Below are 19090 nucleotides of genomic sequence, written 5' to 3' on the forward strand. Positions count from 1 at the left end.
TGGTATAATTTTATTTAATTTAAAATTTAACTCAAGTCTATATTCTTTTATAAAAATCAATTGAAATATATACATGTTAATTTGTAGGTATTCTTCACCTTTGGCCTTACTTCTAACACCTCTTATACGATACATTTATACTTTTTTATTTTATATTAGCTCTTATATGGTAAATACTTCAATTTCATTTTTTTTTATTTCCTTTTTCTTTCTCCATCTAAAAAATATCTACGTTTAAAAAATAACTTACTTATTCAAATATAAATATTAGGATAAATATTCTATTATAATAATAATAAAAAATAACAATAATAATAAGTATAATAATAAAAAAATTAGCTAAAAGGAATTTCCCTATAAAAAAATCTTCTAAATTACATAAATATTTTTTTAATAAAAATTGCATTAAATTAAATTAATAAAAATTTTTTTTAAAACTTTATACTAGCAATAATGAATAGAATAACTATGAACTAAAACTAATGAATAAAAAAATATCTAAAAAATATAAAAATGTGAATAATAAAGTTAGTGAATAGTTAGATAATTAGAGTAAATATAATATTACAATAACCTACTTTACTATTCAAACAAATAAAAATAATATAATAATATTAAAAATAGTAATGATGATAATAATAATAATAATAATAATAATAATAATAATAATAATAATAATAATAATAATTTAAACATATCATTGTTGGAATAAATATAAAATTACTCGAATCCCTTAAAAAATATGAAAAAAATGAATAATAATAACAGAGAAAGGTTAAAGAATAAAAGTAAATATAATATCCTAATAATGATAACTTAAAAAATTTATTGATGAAATAATATGTAAGTAAGACTCATAAATATTTAAACTATTTTGTTTTGCTATTCTATAACTCTTATTATTTAATTATGACAAAAAATAATTTAGAAAAAATAAATGTATTAATATACCAAATAAATATTGCGGTTACATCTTTTTATGTTCTGTAACTTCAATTATATAATTAATAATTTAATTTAATTGGTTATTATTTTCGTTATTTATTATTGTTCTATTCATATGCATGTGTGTATATACATGTGTATTGAGTTATCATTGTTTTTGCAGACAAATCATTGGTGGTGCTTGATGGTGATCTTCTTATTTTGTAAAATTATTTTTGTTTCACTTTACATATGTATCTTGCCATTTGTTCTTTGGTATAATATAAACTCGATATTTATTTCAAATATTTAAACTTTCGTTTATATTGATATAACTTTTGTTAGTCTCATATCTAACTATTTTTATAGTTTTTTATTAGTTGATGTGAATATGATTTTTTTTCTATGTGAATCCGAAGATGATGATAAAAGTGTATTACATTATTCTTGTTTTTAAAGTCTAATATTCATTCAGGTAAGATGATATCTATAGCCATATATTTGCATAATTTAAAACTCCTCTTTTTATTGATATATTTTTTGTTAGTTCTTTATTCTACCTTTCTTTCTTATTTCTTATTTTTGTATTGAATAACATAAATATAACTATTTTTTCTCTTGAATCAGGAGTACAAGATATATATGAAACTTCCATTATTTTAAGTATTGCATCATGGTGGTTGTAGAAGTCTATGAGATTGTTGTTAACATATACATATATTTTTAATCCTAATATATTCTCATTTCTATGATATTATTATTGTTATTATTATATTCATTTGTACTAAAGTTCTCTTATTCTCTTGATGCAAATTTTAATTAACAATTAAATCAACTAATTATTTATTTTTATTATTATATTCATAATCGTGTGTATATAAATGTGTAATATTGAATTAACATCATTGAATATATATTTTTTTTTCTAGATTTATAGTCATAGTAATAAATATAATAACAATATTTTAAAGTTTAAAATATTATATACAGTGACAATAATATATTATAGGTCAACCGTGCAACGTGCGGGTCAACAATCTAGTTTATACAAAAACAAAAGTTGCCACTTAGGCCCTAAAAGAAGATAAACTTAATGGCTAAGTTATCACTAAAATAGAAAAATACTAAATTACCCTTTAATACCATCTCTTAATTTTTTTATTTATCATAAACTAACAACACCAATTTCACTCCTCAAGCGAAGAAATTGGTTTGTCTTGATTGCCTTCGTCAGAACATCTGCCAGCTGCTTTTGGGTGCTGCAGTGCAGAACTTCTAACACTCCTTGTTGTACTTGACCTCTGAGAAAATGATACTTCGTCTCAATATGCTTGCTTCTTCCATGCAGCACTGGATTCTTGGCATGATTGATTACAGACTTGTTATCAATCATCAACTTCAGAGGTTTATCTATCTTAACCTTCAGATCTTCTAATAGATTCAGAAGCCAAACAGCTTGACATGCAGCTACAGCACCTGCAATGTACTCGGCTTCACACGTTGATAGAGCAACAACATGTTGCTTCTTGGAACTCCAAGGAATAGGACCTCCCAGAAACTTAAACAAGTATCCAGAAGTACTTCTTTTATCAACTCTATCTCCACACCAGTTAGAGTCAGAGTAGCTCATCAACTCTGGTTCTGCCTTTCTTCCAGAAGGAAATAACACTCCATACTTCAGAGTTCCCTTAATATACCTCAGAATCCTGACAGCAACTTGGTAATAGGACCACTTTGGTTTACTCATGAATCTACTAACCATCCCAACTGCATAACAAATATCAGGTCTGGTATTACACAAATACCTTAGAGAACCAACCAATTGTTTGAAGGTTGTAGCATCCACATAATCACCATCAAAGTTAGAATCCAATTTATGATTGGTTTCTGATGGTGTTACAACAGTTTTACAATTCTGCAACTTAAATCTCTTCAGAAGTTCAAGTTCATACTTCAGCTGATGTAGAATGTTACCCTTCTTTGAGTACAGAATCTCCATCCCTAGAAGATATACCATCTTTCCTAGATCTGTCGTCTCAAACTCATTCATCAGAACTTCTTTGAACTTCATCAGAACTTCTGAACAACTTCCTGTTAGCAATATGTCATCAACATAGAGACACACCATAATCATATTGCTATCAAAGTGCTGCACGTAAACACCATATTCCATCTCACACTTCTGAAACCCTTGCTTCTTGAAAAATGAATCAATCTTCAAATTCCAAGCTCTGGGTGCTTGTTTCAATCCATACAAAGCTTTATGTAATTTGTACACCATCCCTTCCTGATTCTTTTTCACAAATCCAGGAGGTTGTGACACATATACCTCTTCCTGTAATGGACCGTTCAGAAATGCAGACTTTACATCCAGATGCATCAAGGGCCAACTTCTGTTTGCAGCAAGAGCAATCACCAATCTGATTGTTTCATGTCTGGCTACAAGTGTAAACACTTCAAAGTAATCTAACCCAGGTTTTTGAAGAAAACCTATAGCCACTAGTCTCGCTTTGTATTTGCCAATTGATCCATCTGGCTTAAACTTCTCCTTGAAAACCCATCTAACGCTGATGGCTTTCTTCTCCTTCAGAGGTTTAGTCAACTTCCAAGTCTTGTTTCTTTCTATAGCCTCAAGTTCTTCTTTCTTGGCATTCAACCAGACTTTCTTCTTGAGCACTTCTTCAATACTCACTGGCTCGGAATCTACCAATGTGGCACACTAAACGACTTTTCCTTCAGAATCTACTTCAGTATCTTAGAACATGTTGAAATCTGCAAACCTTCATGGTATTTGTATAATTCTCTGTGATCTCTAAACTTGTTCTGAAACTTCTTCAGAACTTCTAATCTCAGGAACTTCTGAACTGCTACCTTGTCCAGAACTGCTTCCTTCAGAATTACCACCTTCAGTAACATGATCATCTCTAGAAGCTTGTCCTCCAAAACCTACGACTTCATAGTTTTCCCTTCCATAAATATGATCACCACTAGATTCTGGATCATCATTAGAATCTGGATCAGAATCAAATTCATCATCTTCATCTTCAGAGTCTTCAGAATCATCTTCTGACTCTGACTCATCTTCAGAACTTTCAACTTCTGACACGTCTTCAAAAATTATTTCTAGGGTTGGCACTACACTAGAGTTTGATTGAGATTTACTCCAATCCTAAACTTCTGATTCTTTCACAATAACGTCTATGCTGACTTCTGTAACACCCATTTTCTAACCCCAAATATATCATACAATCTCATAGAGTAATCATGCATAAGGAAAAACGGCACCACATGTTGATTTCCATAAAATGAAAATCCCAAATAACATACAAACAATATTCATAATATGCAAAGATCATATTGTAACACAATAATGTAAATCTCATGCTTCCATACTTTATGCATTAACGCTTGCGGAAAATAAAAGAATTGCTATCACATAAAATTCAATGAATATGTCCCATACCATATTCATCTACCAATTCAAAGTAACATTAACATCCATGCTACTTGAATTCACAAATCTAGGCTACAAGACTTTAAAATAACATATCTAGATGTTAACACATACATCCAAAATATTCAACAAAACATAAAGATAGAAATGTTCAAAACATGAGCATAAGTCAATGAAATCCCCCCAAGTGTTACATGACCAGAGCATATGACTTGCTACCTAATCAAATAACAATACTCGGAGCTCTTACGCTAAGCCACAAACAAGCTACTATTTGTCTGAACCTACATGTTACCAACAAAGGGCAACATTCAAACAAAAGGGTGAGAATTCAAATTATCATAGAAAATATAATAATGGGAAATGCAACATAAACTAGCGTACATTTCACAATTCATCACTCTTCATAAAACATGCTTCTATAACCATACATTAAAGTTGACATGTTTTATCATTAAACAACCAAGTTCCATCATTCAAGTAATTATATCCAATTACCAATTCAACAATTGTAATCCACTAATGAAATGCCATCAAGTATACAATTATCACACAAAATTCCACATTATGCATCACTTATCACATAATTAATCCACGCCAATCATATTGCAAAATCACACAAAACACAATTCACACCGTCACGTGCGACTCAAGTATAATTCTATGCAATATGCATGTGGATCCCATCCGTTATCATTTCCGGTCATGTCGATTGTCTTTCCTCTATAGACTAGATAACCACCTAAAAAGCCTTGTTCCGTGTTAAGCTTTCAAATCTCATTCGGCGCTAGATTTGAGACAAGTAAATAACTTTCGCGAGATTACCCAACATTGCCACTTTTAAAGACTCATGCATTTAAGACGATCTCTCTATCTCTTAAACTACACAATCACATCTTTACAAATTTGCACAACATTACACAACATGACATTCAATCCAATCTCAAACACCAATTAACATTTAGAAATCAATCATATAATTCACGGTTATCATATTACACAATACATCCTTGAACATTGATCATGCACAATTCATCCATAACATACACACATAATTACATGTTATTCACAATTAACATCCTAATTAATTAAACAAGTGCCAACCAATCCTACTCTATCATATGATAGAAAATTATTTAAGCTTCAATATGCTTCAAACGGCACCTAAAAAGGAGTTACGGATCAAAAGATACAATATTTCAAAGTTTTGGAAAAAGTTCCATACAGCAGTGTTCGCTTAGCGAGCGTCAAGCGGCTAGCAACAGAAGCGAACTAAAACTGGGTTCCGCTTAGCGGGATGGGTCCGCTTAGCGCGCCCCTTCTATTTTTGAAAAACAAACAGCATCCGCTTAGCAAGCCAGGGGCCACTTAGCGGACATGCAATTTTGCAGAAAAAAAAACCAGAAAACTCAGAACTACGAAAATCACACTCCACCACACCAAATCACTTCCAGACACAAATAAATAGCAAATACTACTAATATTCATCATCATTCAACAACATTCATCATCAAAATCATGTTTAATCATACAAATCCATAGAAATTAGCATAAAAGTTAGGGTTTCCACATTTTCATGAAATCTCAAAGATTTAAGACAACACATATACAAACACATTACTCAATCATAGATTCTACAAGAATTTAGATTCGAACCCTTACCTTTAGATCTTAATCCACCCTCTTGATGAAATCTATCAATCCCCTATTTGTTCTTCTCTTGCCTCTTTCTCTTCTTTCTATCTTTCTATCTTTCTCTCTAATTTAGGTTAAGTCATAAAATCCTCTTCTAACTCTCATTACCTTATTGGGCTTAACCCATCCACTATTCTCATTTCTAATTCAACTAAGCCCAATAGCTAATTATAATATAATTCTACCATTAATTAATTAGCTAAATGATATATTACCACATAATTAAATAATAATCACTCAAACAATAATTAAATAAAACACACAAACAATACCAAATATCAAGTAATCCTAATTAAATAAAATCTAATAAAAATAGGGTGTTAAGACTTCAACTTTATTAGTTTTTAGACAATAAAGCTTATACGCACCTGTACTGTGGTACCCCACCAGTAACATTACTTTGCTTCTATCATCAAACTTCTGTCTTATAGCTTCTGGAACATGTTTGTAACATACAGAACCAAAAACCTTCAGATGACTAACACTTTGCTTATCTCCAGTCCATTTCTCTAAAGGAACAATTTCCTTCAACTTCTTAGTTGGACACCTGTCCAGAACATATGCTGCCGTGGCAACAGCTTCTCCCCACAGAGTATGAGGTAGCTTCTTCTCTTTCAGCATACTTCTAGACATATCAAACAGAGTTCTGTTTCTTTTTTCAGCAAGACCATTGTGCTGAGGAGTATATGGAGCAGTGACCTCATGTTCTATTCCATTCTCCTCACAGAACTTCTGGAATTCTGTGGAGTTATACTCACCTCCACCATCCGTACTGAGAATTTTCAACTTCTGACCACTCTGCTTCTCAGCCTTCACCTTGAAATTCTGAAACTCAGTAAACACTTCATACTTGAACTTGATGAGTGTTACGCATGTCATTCTTGTGAATTCATCCACAGAAGATACAAAGTATTTCTTTCCTCCAAGTGAAGGTACTGGAAATGGTCCACATACATCAGAATGTACTACTCCCAAAGCATGATTTGCTCTGGGGGCTACTTCTGATGCATACCTCACATGACTTCTCAAGCTTCACAATCTTCGAAATGCCATGTACAAGCTTCTTAGAACTTAGATGCCCTAAGCTTCTATAGTTCAAATGCCCCAACCTCTTGTGCCACAACTTACTTTCACCTTCAGCGCCTTCTGAACTAAGACACTCTACTTCAGCTGTTTCTACATTCACCTTGAATGTTCTGTTGCTTCCCTTTTCATACTTCATAATCAACTTCTGATTGGAATCATGCAACGTCAGGAGGTTGTCTTTCATAACAAATGAGAAACCTTTCTCAATGAGCTGACCCACACTCATCAGATTTATTTTAATACCAAGAACATACCAAACGTCTTTGATCAGGAGATTCTTCCCATTCTTCACTTTGACTTTGATATTTCCCATACCTTCTGCATTAAGGTACTTATCATCAGCACATATGATCTTTGTTCTCCTTCTGGAGTCAAAATCTATCAGCCATTGTTTGTTTCCAGTCAAGTGATTTGAACACCCAGTTTCCATATACCACCAATCTTCTGAACACTGTTCAAAATCATAAGCCATCAGTAGCACAGGTTCATCAGAATCTCCTCTGGCTATATTTGCTTCTACTGATTTCCTTCCCTTGTTTGACCTACAATCTCTAGCAAAATGGCCAAATTGTTTACAATAGTAACATTGAACCTTCTTCTTGTCATACTTCTCCTTTCCCTTCTGATACTTCTTCTCATTAGAAGTTGAGGTTTTTGACTTCTGGAATCTATCACCACGTCTATTCTGCTTCTGGTCTTGTGCAACTCCCTCTCAGAAGTTCTCTCAGTCAGACGCAACTCCTGTGCTTCTAGACTACTTTGCAACTATTTTATTCTCATGGTTTCCAGATCTTTAGAATGTTCAATAGAAACAACAATGTAATCAAATTGAGGAGTGAACGACCTCAGAATCTTCTCAATGATTACCTGTTCAGAAAGGGTTTCTCCACAAGCCTTCATCTCATTAGTGATCAGAATCACTCTGGAGATATACTCTGAAACCTTCTCACTGTTCTTCATGTTGAGGTTCTCATATTGCTTTCGCAGGGATTGAAGCTTCACCACCGTAACATCTGACCAGTATATCCCACGCCTCCTTCGACGTCGTCGAATCAACAATCTTCTCAAACACCTTGGCATCCACACACTGATGGATGTAGAACAATGCTTTCTGATCCTTCTTCTTTGTAGCTCTTGGCGTCTCTTTCTCCTGTTCTGTTGCATCTGCTGCAACTGGAACGTATTCTTCAGTGACAAGATCTAGAACATCTTGAGCACCAAATAATACACGCATCTGAATCATCCAACAATTCCAGTTTTTTCCATCAAACACTGGAAGGTTGGTATTCAAACTGCTTCCTCCACTCATCTTAAACCTTGTACAATTCACACTCAGATCTCACACACAGTGTTTCCCTAAAACCCACAGAATCAGAAAGTATGATTCTGTTCAGATTTTGTTTAATGATTCAACATGAACCCAAAATCAAAATCAAACACACAACTCAAAATCACTCGTGTTTCCCGTGTATTTCCCAGTGGTTTCTAAATCAGAACCAAGAGCTCTAGATACCATTTGTTGTTGTATAAGATGGTGAAAACAAGGAGGAATAAAAGAGAGAATGACGGCAATTATTAATGTGTAAGAAGAGGAATTACAATAAAGGAAACCTACATTAACCTATTTATACAAAAACAAAAGTTGTCACATAGACCCTAAAAGAAGATAAACTTAATGACTAAGTTATCACTAAAATAGAAAATACTAAATTACCCTTTAATACTTCTAACACATGAATGAGTCGTGTTAAATGAAAAAGTAGGTTTTAAAATATGAGTGGTAGCAAAAGTCCATTCTAGCCAAATGATTTTTATTTTAAAATAGTACAATGAGCATTGAGCACCTGTGTCCAACATCCACCCACTGACCTTCTATATATGGTGAGTTTAGTTTATCAATTTCTTTTATATAATCAATTTGAATCTGAATCAAAATCTTCCTTTCTAGTGTGACGATGGGTTGGAGAATTGTTACTCTGATGCTTCTTGTGCCATTCATGATTTCTTCCGGTTCTATTGTCAAGAACCTGCCGGGTTTTGATGGTCAACTTCCATTCAACCTTCAAACTGGGTCTGTTTCTTTCTTCTTCTTCTTCTTCTATTCAAATTCATTCTTCTCTATATGCTTATATAACATAGTAGTGATTATAAATGCGTATTGTGTAGATACATAGGAGTGGGAGAAGGTGAAAAGGTGCAAATATTTTACTATTTTGTGGAGTCTCAAACAAATCCCCTCATTGATCCTGTTTTACTTTGGTTTGTTGGAGGTCCAGGATGCTCTGGCCTTTCCGCATTCTTTTTTGAAAATGGTAAAGGATCCTCCTCCCTTGTTATATTCTTCTGCTTAACACGGTCCAGGCATAGTTATGCTTTAAATATCCTTCTTACAGGGCCTTTAACAATGGGTGACGATTACAGTGACAACCTTCCAAACCTTAAATTGAATCCATATGGTTGGACACATGTTGAATATGATTTACATAGATATTCCAGTTGGGACTGGATTTTCTTACTCCCAAACGCAACAAGGCTACTACAGCAGTGATACACTATGGGTGGATCATGCATATTCTTTTATACAAAAGGTAAACAAACACCTTATTTTAATTCCATTACTTATAATATGTTTATAATTCATCAATGCAAAATGTTACAACACCAAGTCTAGTTTAAAAGAAACTTGACTACAGAATTTATCCAATTGTACTTACGTCTCTTTAAATTAATGCAGTGGCTTGTTGTTCATTCAAAGTTTAGCTCAAATCCATTTTATATTGGTGGTGGCTCATATTCAGGAATAATTACGGGTCCTCTTGTTCAAAAAGTATATCAAGGTACCAGTGACAAATGTTTAATTTGATGAGTTAAAATTTGGCATTATTCTGTATTTTTTTCAATGCATACTTCAACTACAGGAAACCAAGCAAGACATGTGCCACACATAAACATCAAAGTAAGAAACATCACAATTTTCTACTTTGCTAAATGTTTTTAAAACTACTATATATAACTAATTGTCTCATTCTTATCATTAGGGTTATGTGATTGCAAGCCCATCTGTTGACACACATCAGATTTATAGCACACAAGTTTTATATGCTTACCATATGTCTCTAATACCAAAAGAACTTTATGAGGTTTTATTTCCACCATGTCTAAATTACTATCTTTTTCATTCAAATTACTTCCTTCCGTCCCATGATCATCATCATTATCATTATATTATACAAATTGCCAACTGTTGTTGCAGTCGCTGGAAGAAAATTGTAAGGGTAATTATGTGAACATCGATCCAGACAACACAAAGTGTGTCTCAGATTATAAAGCTTATTCTGAGGTTAGTATGACACTGCATTTGGCCTATTCATAGTGATCAAGTTATGCATTTTAACACGAAAAGTAATTAATCAAATAAAACATTGATTTGTAGCTAGTTCGTTATATAAACCAACAACAAATTTTAGAACCTCTCTGTATGACTACACCTGCTGTGAACCAATTGATTCAACAACCAGTTCAAGATGATCAAGAATTACGGTGTAGAGTTAAGAAAATCTCTCTGTCTGTCTCTCATATATATATTTACACTCTTCCTCCAAATTATGTAGAACTAACTTGATTAAATTATCAACTGTTTTTAGAGTTATTATCATATTCTTGTGAACATATGGGCAAACGATGAAAATGTAAGGAAAGCCCTTCATATAAGAGAGGTAATTCTGCATATTCTGTCATTTATAATGTAATGATAATTACTAATTGAACTTTTCATTGAGCAGCTAAACATTTCATTCAATAATATAATTTAAATAGGGAACTAAAGGGGAGTTCTTGAGATGCAACAAAACTTTGGAATACACACAAAATCTACAACCTAGTGTTATAGATTATTATCGCAATCTCACCAATGCCAATATCCAAGCTCTCGTTTATAGGTAATTTTCGTTCCTCCACAGTTTGTAACAAAATATACAAGTTAGTTGGTTTGTTAGTTAGAGACTCATTATTTAGGTGATAAACTGCAGTTCTGATCTTGACATGGCAATACCACAAGTGGGTACACAAGAATGGATAAAGTCATTGAATATGAGCATACATGACAAATGGCGTGCATGGTTTGTTGAAGGTCAAGTTGCAGGGTAATTACATTTTTCTCAGCTCTTTAATGGGTGAAACAAAACACATGTACTGTTTTATTAATTAATTATATTGAATAATTCACACAGATTCACGGAAATATACAAAATGAAACAAGACCATTACTTAACATATGCGACCGTAAAGGCAAGTATAGTCTTAAATTTGAGAATGTTATCTTTGGTTATTTAATTTATAAGTTCAATCAATAGTTACTCGTAAATTTAATAGCAATAATCGTTTTTGTTGTCATTCTATTGTAACACAGGGTGCTGGACATGTGGCCCAGACATTTAAGCCCAAGGAAGTTTATAATTTGATCAAGAGGTGGTTTTCATTTTCTCTTATCTAATTATTCTTGTGCTAAGCAGAGAAAGGGAAACATCGCAATTCGAATTTTGTCTAGGAGATAAATAAAGTCTGGTTGTTCCATCTAAGATCTAAATTGGAAATCTCCCCAACAATTTTCTCTTATCTATTGATGGAGAATAAATTTTAAGGTTCAACAGTTCCAAAAACAGCTTTATTAACAACATGTTTAAGATTCCCTTCGGAAATAGGTGAAGTACTTGAACTCCAAACAAACAAACATGTGTAACTCTTTGTTATTAGGTCCATTACCGCTCCCACCACCAATGCTATCTTTCTTCTTTCTTCCACTACTATCAGGACCATAAAGAGCATGTTTATTTCAGTTAAAAAATTTTTTTTTCTTTATATTTTTGAAAATAGATTTTATAAAATTGTTTTTTAAAATATTACAAATTTTTTTATATTTGTTTTTTTTAATTGAAACATTACTTTTGACATCCTATAACATAAACTAATATTATTTAAACTAAAACATAGTTAAAATTATAATTTTTTTAAAAAGTAGTATTTCAAAAATGATTTTTATAAAAATTCATTTGAAAAAAATTCAAAATTAAGTGATTTTTTGAAATTTTGATATCCAAAAAAAGTTTCAATAAAAAAATAAAATACCTAAAATAATATTTTAAGAATAATAATTCAAACCGAATTTTCATTTGAAACTTTTATAAAAAAAAATTTGTAAAATTTTTTTAAACAAATTTTTTTTAAACAACAAAAATCAATTTTAAAAAATGGCAAAAACAAACTGGCCTAAAGTATTGGATTTGGAGGAGGGTAATAATTACCACCTTTAATATCAAACTCTCCACTCATACTTCCTAGCTCATGTGGAAGATTGCATAGAATAAACATCACCATTACTTTGAAAACTATTTGTGTAAACGTATTTCTCAGACACATTGATGAGTAGTGGTTCTCATTGTTCATCACGAACATGCAATTTAATGGTACGTCTTTGTTCATTGCTAACAATACATGTAATTAATACTAACAATGAAAAATGCAACTTAATATGTAAGGAAAATGAACTATACTGTGATGGCATTGAGTAACTCAAACTCTACAAAGATCGTGTGTTTGTTTTTTCTCTCACTTTGTCGTGGGTGGCGGAATCTCTTGCCTTTTCGCCAGCGCTGCTGCAGTGGTTCTCATTGTTCATCATCAAGTAGGCATGACAACGGGGTGGGTCGGGGACGGTTTTTACGTTTCCCAAACCCGAAACTCCAATCAATTCCCGTTCTCTGTCCCAAACCCAAACGGGGATGGAGAATTAAAACTCAAACCCGTCCCAAACGGGTTTGGATTGGGTTCGGGTATCCCCGCTACTATCTATTTCGTAAAATTAATTTTTTTAATAAAAATATTTACTTTTTCAAAAATCAAATTACATTATAAATAACAAAATAAAACAATCTCAAAAAATTTCATACATACATTTTAAATATTTAAAATAATAAATACAAATCAAATTATCAAAACATCAACCACATATTTATTAATATAAATTATGAAATATAAATAATAGTGTACATGATAAAATAAACGGGGCGGGTTTAGGGACGGGTTCGGGGTGGGTATTAGTGTCTCCATTACCCGACCCGTCCCCATATTTTATAATCGGGGAAAACCCGAACCCAAACTCAGTCAAAGCGGGTTTTCCCCGTCAACTTCGGGCGGGTTCGGGTGGGTACCCGCGGGTCTGGGTTTTATTGCCATGCCTATCATCAAGATGCAACTTAATGGTACTTTTCATTCATCATTAATACTAACAGTACATGTGACTAATACTAACAATGAAAGGTGCAATTTAATGGAATTTTTTCCCTACTTGCCACATCTGTCAAACACATTTCCCAAAATGCCACAATCTAAAATTAATTTCCCAGACCACACCTTCAAGGCATGTCGCCATTCAGAATGGAGAAAAGGTAGGCCCCATCGTCACAAGAAAGCATGTCGCCAATCAGGGTGAGACATGATGGGCTCTGTCTACAAAAAGGAAGCATGTCGCCAATCAGGGTGGAGACAAAACAGGAGGAGACAAAACCATCAGCAGCGCCGGCGGTTTTATCTGCTGATGGTTTTGTCTCCTCCTGTTTATATAGGCATGTACTAAAATTTAATATGTGTACTAAAATTTGTCTCCTCCTGTTTATTTAGTACAAAATATTAATTTAAAAACAAATATTATTAAACATAATTAATACTAATAATATAACAACATCTCTAAAGTAGTCAACAATGTCTAACTAGTTTGAAGGGCCTGTTGTATTTGGTCGATGCAGACATTTTTTCCGCATATGTAATCCTTGATAGATTCCACATCGTCTTTTTACTTTCTCAACGGTGTCCATTTCAGTCCTAATGTGAGTGTTGTTCGGGCGACCTTTTTTGTTTCGTCGCATTCTTTCATTGTGTAAAAAAATATCGCCTTGATATTTAGTCAATTGATTTTCTTTGAGAACACCGATGAAGCTTTGTTCGTATACCTTGAAGACATTTCAAACTCTAAATACAGGAGGGATAAACATCATATAATTGAGTCGGACATGAGAACAAGCTGCAATGGCATGCGAGCAGGGCACATGAAAAGTCTGAAATTGTCCACAGTCACATGTTTGTTTTTGGAGGTCGACGTTATAATAAGTAAGTGGCCGACACTCGTTATTATTAACCGTCTCTTGGACGACGAAATAGTTTCTCTCACGATCAAAACTCAGGACATTATAACTGTGAGATTTTTCTACTTCTTTCGTCATCCCTTTCATGCAATTATCTGTGAAATCCTTCTTTGATGACAACATTTTTGTCCAATCATGACCTCGCCTCCCAAACAATGTGCCCATCCTGAAGTATGTTGATCTTACCAGTGATGTAATAGGTAAATTCCTTGTTTCCTTCATCACTGAGTTCAACGATTCAACAAAGTTAGTTGTCATGTGACCCCATCGTCTTCCACCGTCATAAGCTCGCGACCATTTTTCTCTTGGAAGATTCTCTATCCAGTTGAAAGCTTCCATGTCTGTTTGTCGGATTTCCTCTCGATAATAAGCGTATGTAGACTCCGTCAGAGCATACCTTGTGTATGCATTATTAAAAACATTAGTATAACAAAAATATGAGTTTAAAAGTTGAAGAACATAATGCTAAAAAAATATAGAATAAATTACTCATGTTTACAACTTTTTTGCGAAGGTCTTTGTCCTTGATCGCTCGCATAAAATTTTGTGCGATGTGCCTGATGCAATACACATGCACTGAAGGAGGATTTTTCCAGTCATTGTCTGGGTTGTTGTATGCAGTCTTTATAGACTCGTGTCGATCAGATATCAAACATAGATCGGACTGAAGGGTCACGTGGAGCCGCAAATTTTTCAGGAAAAAACTCCAAGCCCCTTCGGTCTCACCTTCAACCAATGCGTAGGCGATTGAAAAAATGTTACCGTTCCCATCTTGTGTAACAACCATTAGCAACGTTCCCCTATATTTTCCATACAGCCATGTGCCATCGACTTGCACAATTGGTTTGCAATAGGCAAAACCCCTGATACAAGGTTGAAATGTCCAAAAAAGGCGATGGAAAATTCTTGCACCACTAATTTGTGTTCCATCATCTAAATATACATGCAGTATTTCTAGTTCTATTACGGTTCCAGGAAGATGCTCTCGCATGACTAACAACCATTGCGGTAGGTCGTTGTATGAAGCCTCCCAGTTTCCATAAATAGACTCGATTGCTTTGTTCTTTACAAGCCATCCTTTTTTATAAGATATCGTGTAGTTGAAAACTGTACGAACATGAGCGATAATAGTTTTCACCTTGATTGAAGCGTCATCGCTGACAAGAGCTCTGATGCTTTGAGCGATAAGATTTGAGTCAAGCTTATTGTGATCTTGTGACATAGCAGACGCCATGCAAGTGTGTAGTCCACCAATTCTACCAATAACCCATTTACCACACCCCTTTCGTAATGATGCTCTACATGTGAAGCCGCATCCTTCGATCCGACATCTAACCAAGAAACGTTGCGTATCAGACTTATAAATCTCGTAATCAACACTATTTTTAATGTGATATTGACGGATTGCATACATACAACTTTCATTGTTTTCAAACTTCATGCCGTCCTTTAAACCTCCACATTCATGACCCTCGTCTATGGAATCAAAGACCGATACAGGCCCAGTAGGATCGGAAACATGATTTCTCATGTGATATGGTGGGTTGTATAAATCAAGTACTGGAGAAGGTTGTGACACGGGAATAATTTCGTCACCTGAATCGTCACTAGAACCACCAAACAAATAAAGTTGCCTGGCATCATCAGAGTCGCTATCATCATCAACCTCTTCTTCCGGAAACAATGGCTCGTTATGTTGGTATGGGATGGCTCTCCGTGTAGGGAGGACTGGCTTTGTTGATATTGATGTGTTTGGGACGATTGCGTGGGATAAACTTCCTCTGCCTCGTGAAAACAAACATACAACTCCAATGGATGTCCACTACTAAACCTAGTGTGACAATTAAGCCTTGAAGTAACATCTTCATCATCTTCGATCTTCGCAGTATTGTATGTGACACTATCACGTGCTCCATCAATTATTGGATATCGATAAAAAATATCTGATATTTTTTTTTGCATTGTTTCTTCTATTTTTTTTGTCATGTGCGCTAAATCACATTTGCGATGAACTTTGACAAGAATGGTAGTTGTATTCTAAAAAACTACCCCAATATTCTCATGTGTAACGATATTTCCATTGAAATGAATGATACAAGGTATTTTATTTTGTGCCATTGCAATTGATTGATATGGATTGTAAGTAAAGAAAGATGGTTATATTTGTTGCATGAAAGATGGTTATATTTTTTGCATGTAAAGAAATAATGTTGAGAGTATTTATCATGCAAAAAGTCTCAACGCTGCATGCATGGCTACACGTGGAACACGCATGGGACCTTGTCTCCAAAGCATTTGGCGACATGGGGGGTTGTCTCTAAAGCAATTGGCGACATGGGGGGCTTTACACCAAAGCAATTGGCGACATGGTCCTTTACGCCAAAGCAAATGGCGACAAGGGGGCCTTTTCCCCATTCCAATTGGCGACATGGCGCAGACGTGATGGGAAGCATGCATGCCTATATAAACAGGAGGAGACAAAACCATCAGCAGAGTACATGTATTGGTATAGGTCGCTTCCATTCATATATGCATCGTACAGACACTTTCTCACTGACCCGCGTTCAATTCCAAATTCAACAAACCATCCAAGTGAGTCTCAACAACAACGACAACAACCTCAACCCAAACTATTTCAACAACAACATCAACCCCAACTATTTCAACAACAACCTCAACACCAAACGTTCCAACAACAACCTCAACCCCAACCTTTCCAACAACAACATCAACCCTTCCAACAACACCGTGTTAACCCCAATTATTCCCAACAACATACTCTCAACCCTTACATTGACCCACAATACTCTTCCTACACCCAATACACCCCATCTCACTCTCAAACAAATTATAACTACCAAACCCAATTCCAACAGACCTATATTCGTCCACCCATGCAATTCACACCTATCCCGCATCCAAACTTTGATTCCCCTTACATCCAACAAAACCCTTCAACCTCATACACTGAACCACCCACCACTTCTTACATCCCAACCGTGACCCACCATGACCCGCCGCACACACAATCCACCCCAAACTTAAACTTGGATCTTAATGTCAGTGATTATGTCAGTAATTATGAAATGTTAAGTCAAATTTGGTCTCCTCCTCCACCTCTAACACAAGAAATACAAGACGACCCTGCTCCAACTGAAGAAGAACAACAATATGGTCGTGGTCATCCTCGTGTGCGAAGAGCACCTGCCTGTGGTACCGATGGTCATTTGTTTCACTGATTTTTTATTTGTATGAAATTTCGTATTAATATTATTAGTATTAATTATGTTTAATAATATTTGTTTTTAAATTAATATTTTGTATTAAAGTTTATTTCGTATTAAATAATATTTAGTATTAATTTTGTTTAAAAAAATTAATTTATTTTTTAATGGGTTAATGAATTTTTTGGTCCCTCTAAATATTGCAGATTTCGTTTTTAGTCCCTCCAAAAATTTTCTTTAAGAAATCGTTCCTTCAAAATTTTTCGTCTAAACTATTGGTCCCTAACGTCAAATTTGCTAGAGATTAGCTACAACTTTAGCCACCAATTAGCTACGAAATTTGATGTTAGGGACCAATAGTTCGGAAGAAAAATTTTGAAAGGACGATTTCTTGAAGGAAAATTCTGGAGGGACTAAAAACGAAATTTAAAGTATTTAAAGGGACGAAAAAGTTCATTAACCCTTTTTTAATTGATTAAAATTAATTATCAAACCTGTATTTAAACCATTTAAATAATTTATTGGATTTATATAATATAAATATATATAAAAAAAGTAATTTATATATAACAAAAATACTTAAAATAAAAAAAAACGAAAAAAAAAAATCAGAAAATATCTTGTCTCCACCCTGATTGGCAACATGCTTTCTTTTTACAGACAGGGCCCACCATGTCTCCACCCTGATTGGCGACATGCTTTCTTGTGACGATGGGGCCCACCTTTTCTCCATTCTGAATGGCGACATGCCTTGAAGGTGTGGCAATCTGGGAAATTAATTTTAGATTGTGGCATTTTGGGAAATGTGTTTGGCAGATGTAGATGTGTCAAGTAGGGAAAAAATTCAACTTAATGTGTCAAAGAAAAAGAAACTATATATACAGAGATGACATTGAGTAACTCAGGTAGTATTAGTATTCCCGGTGGATTTAATTATGAGAAATGATATTTCTACATCATTTCATATATTATATTATACTGTATTTTACTATTCACCAATATTAAAATATTATAATAATATAATATTTTTTTTAAAAAATATATAATTTTCTTTTATTTTTTATTAAGGGGTACCAATATAAAATTTTGTAATTAAGCAATTTTATAATTTTATTAACCAACTTTTTATATTTTATTAACCAATTTTATTTTATTATAAAAATTATTTATGATATATGAGTGTTTATTAACCAACTTTGTCACTTTATTAATCATCTTTTTACATTTTATTAACCAACTTTATTTTATTATTAAAAGTTATTTTTAATATCTAGGAGTTTATTAACCAACTTCGTTATTTTATATTAACCAACTTTAATTTACTGTTAAAGAATACTGTTTCATGTACTGTTCATGTGGGTATTGTTCACAATCATGACACTGTGTGTCAAAATGTGATGAGACCTTAATAGTTTTTTTTGCCTTTCCCTTCCGCCATACAAGGCTTGTAACCCCTAGAGTGATGACCTATAAACATGTGTGTCACGATTACTACCTAGAACCCACAACTT

General features: G+C 33.7%; 3 protein-coding genes across 5 annotated transcripts; 2 read left to right on the forward strand and 1 right to left on the reverse strand.

Moving 5' to 3' along the window:
- The first annotated feature begins 8922 nt into the window (after positions 1-8922).
- LOC131662536 (serine carboxypeptidase-like 18) lies at positions 8923-11956 on the forward strand. 3 transcript variants are annotated; one of them, XM_058932355.1, is made up of 14 exons: positions 8923-9040; positions 9108-9230; positions 9326-9471; positions 9553-9747; positions 9894-9996; positions 10078-10115; positions 10198-10299; positions 10413-10499; positions 10593-10706; positions 10804-10875; positions 10976-11097; positions 11188-11301; positions 11389-11446; positions 11568-11956. In XM_058932355.1, the coding sequence occupies exons 4-14, from the start codon at positions 9613-9615 to the stop codon at positions 11649-11651; spliced, it is 1029 nt and encodes a 342-aa protein (XP_058788338.1). In that variant the 5' UTR covers positions 8923-9040; positions 9108-9230; positions 9326-9471; positions 9553-9612; the 3' UTR covers positions 11652-11956. The 3 variants fall into 3 exon arrangements, with proteins under 3 accessions (XP_058788338.1, XP_058788339.1, XP_058788337.1); XM_058932356.1 differs by having other exon boundaries at positions 9334-9471; XM_058932354.1 differs by lacking the exon at positions 8923-9040 and having other exon boundaries at positions 9061-9230.
- Positions 11957-14175: 2219 nt separating this feature from the next.
- On the reverse strand, positions 14176-16341 carry LOC131659238 (uncharacterized). Its single transcript, XM_058928452.1, has 3 exons — positions 16187-16341; positions 14913-16136; positions 14176-14752 (listed from the first exon to the last, which is right to left on the reverse strand). Exons 1-3 carry the CDS (start codon positions 16339-16341, stop codon positions 14176-14178), a joined length of 1956 nt encoding a protein of 651 aa, XP_058784435.1.
- A 380-nt stretch (positions 16342-16721) lies between these two features.
- LOC131659239 (altered inheritance of mitochondria protein 3-like) lies at positions 16722-17594 on the forward strand. Its single transcript, XM_058928453.1, has one exon. It carries the CDS (start codon positions 16722-16724, stop codon positions 17592-17594), a length of 873 nt encoding a protein of 290 aa, XP_058784436.1.
- The last annotated feature ends 1496 nt before the right edge of the window (positions 17595-19090 follow it).

Source organism: Vicia villosa, linkage group LG3 (assembly GCF_029867415.1).
Source record: "Vicia villosa cultivar HV-30 ecotype Madison, WI linkage group LG3, Vvil1.0, whole genome shotgun sequence".
Taxonomy (NCBI): Eukaryota; Viridiplantae; Streptophyta; class Magnoliopsida; order Fabales; family Fabaceae; genus Vicia; species Vicia villosa.

What these genes read in the sequence shown, in the direction of transcription:
- LOC131662536 (XM_058932355.1), top strand. Translation starts at nt 9,613, where the DNA reads ATGGTTGGACACATGTTGAATATGATTTACATAGATATTCCAGTTGGG. An exon ending in TGCCACACATAAACATCAAA is followed by an intron (nt 10,116 to 10,197) that starts GTAAGAAACATC and finishes TCTTATCATTAG; the next exon opens with GGTTATGTGATTGCAAGCCC. An exon ending in GTTGAAGGTCAAGTTGCAGG is followed by an intron (nt 11,302 to 11,388) that starts GTAATTACATTT and finishes TAATTCACACAG; the next exon opens with ATTCACGGAAATATACAAAA.
- LOC131659238 (XM_058928452.1), bottom strand. Translation starts at nt 16,341, where the DNA reads ATGACAAAAAAAATAGAAGAAACAATGCAAAAAAAAATATCAGATATT. An exon ending in AGGCTTAATTGTCACACTAG is followed by an intron (nt 16,137 to 16,186) that starts GTTTAGTAGTGG and finishes TTCACGAGGCAG; the next exon opens with AGGAAGTTTATCCCACGCAA. An exon ending in GTGCATGTGTATTGCATCAG is followed by an intron (nt 14,753 to 14,912) that starts GCACATCGCACA and finishes TGCATACACAAG; the next exon opens with GTATGCTCTGACGGAGTCTA.
- LOC131659239 (XM_058928453.1), top strand. Translation starts at nt 16,722, where the DNA reads ATGGTCCTTTACGCCAAAGCAAATGGCGACAAGGGGGCCTTTTCCCCA.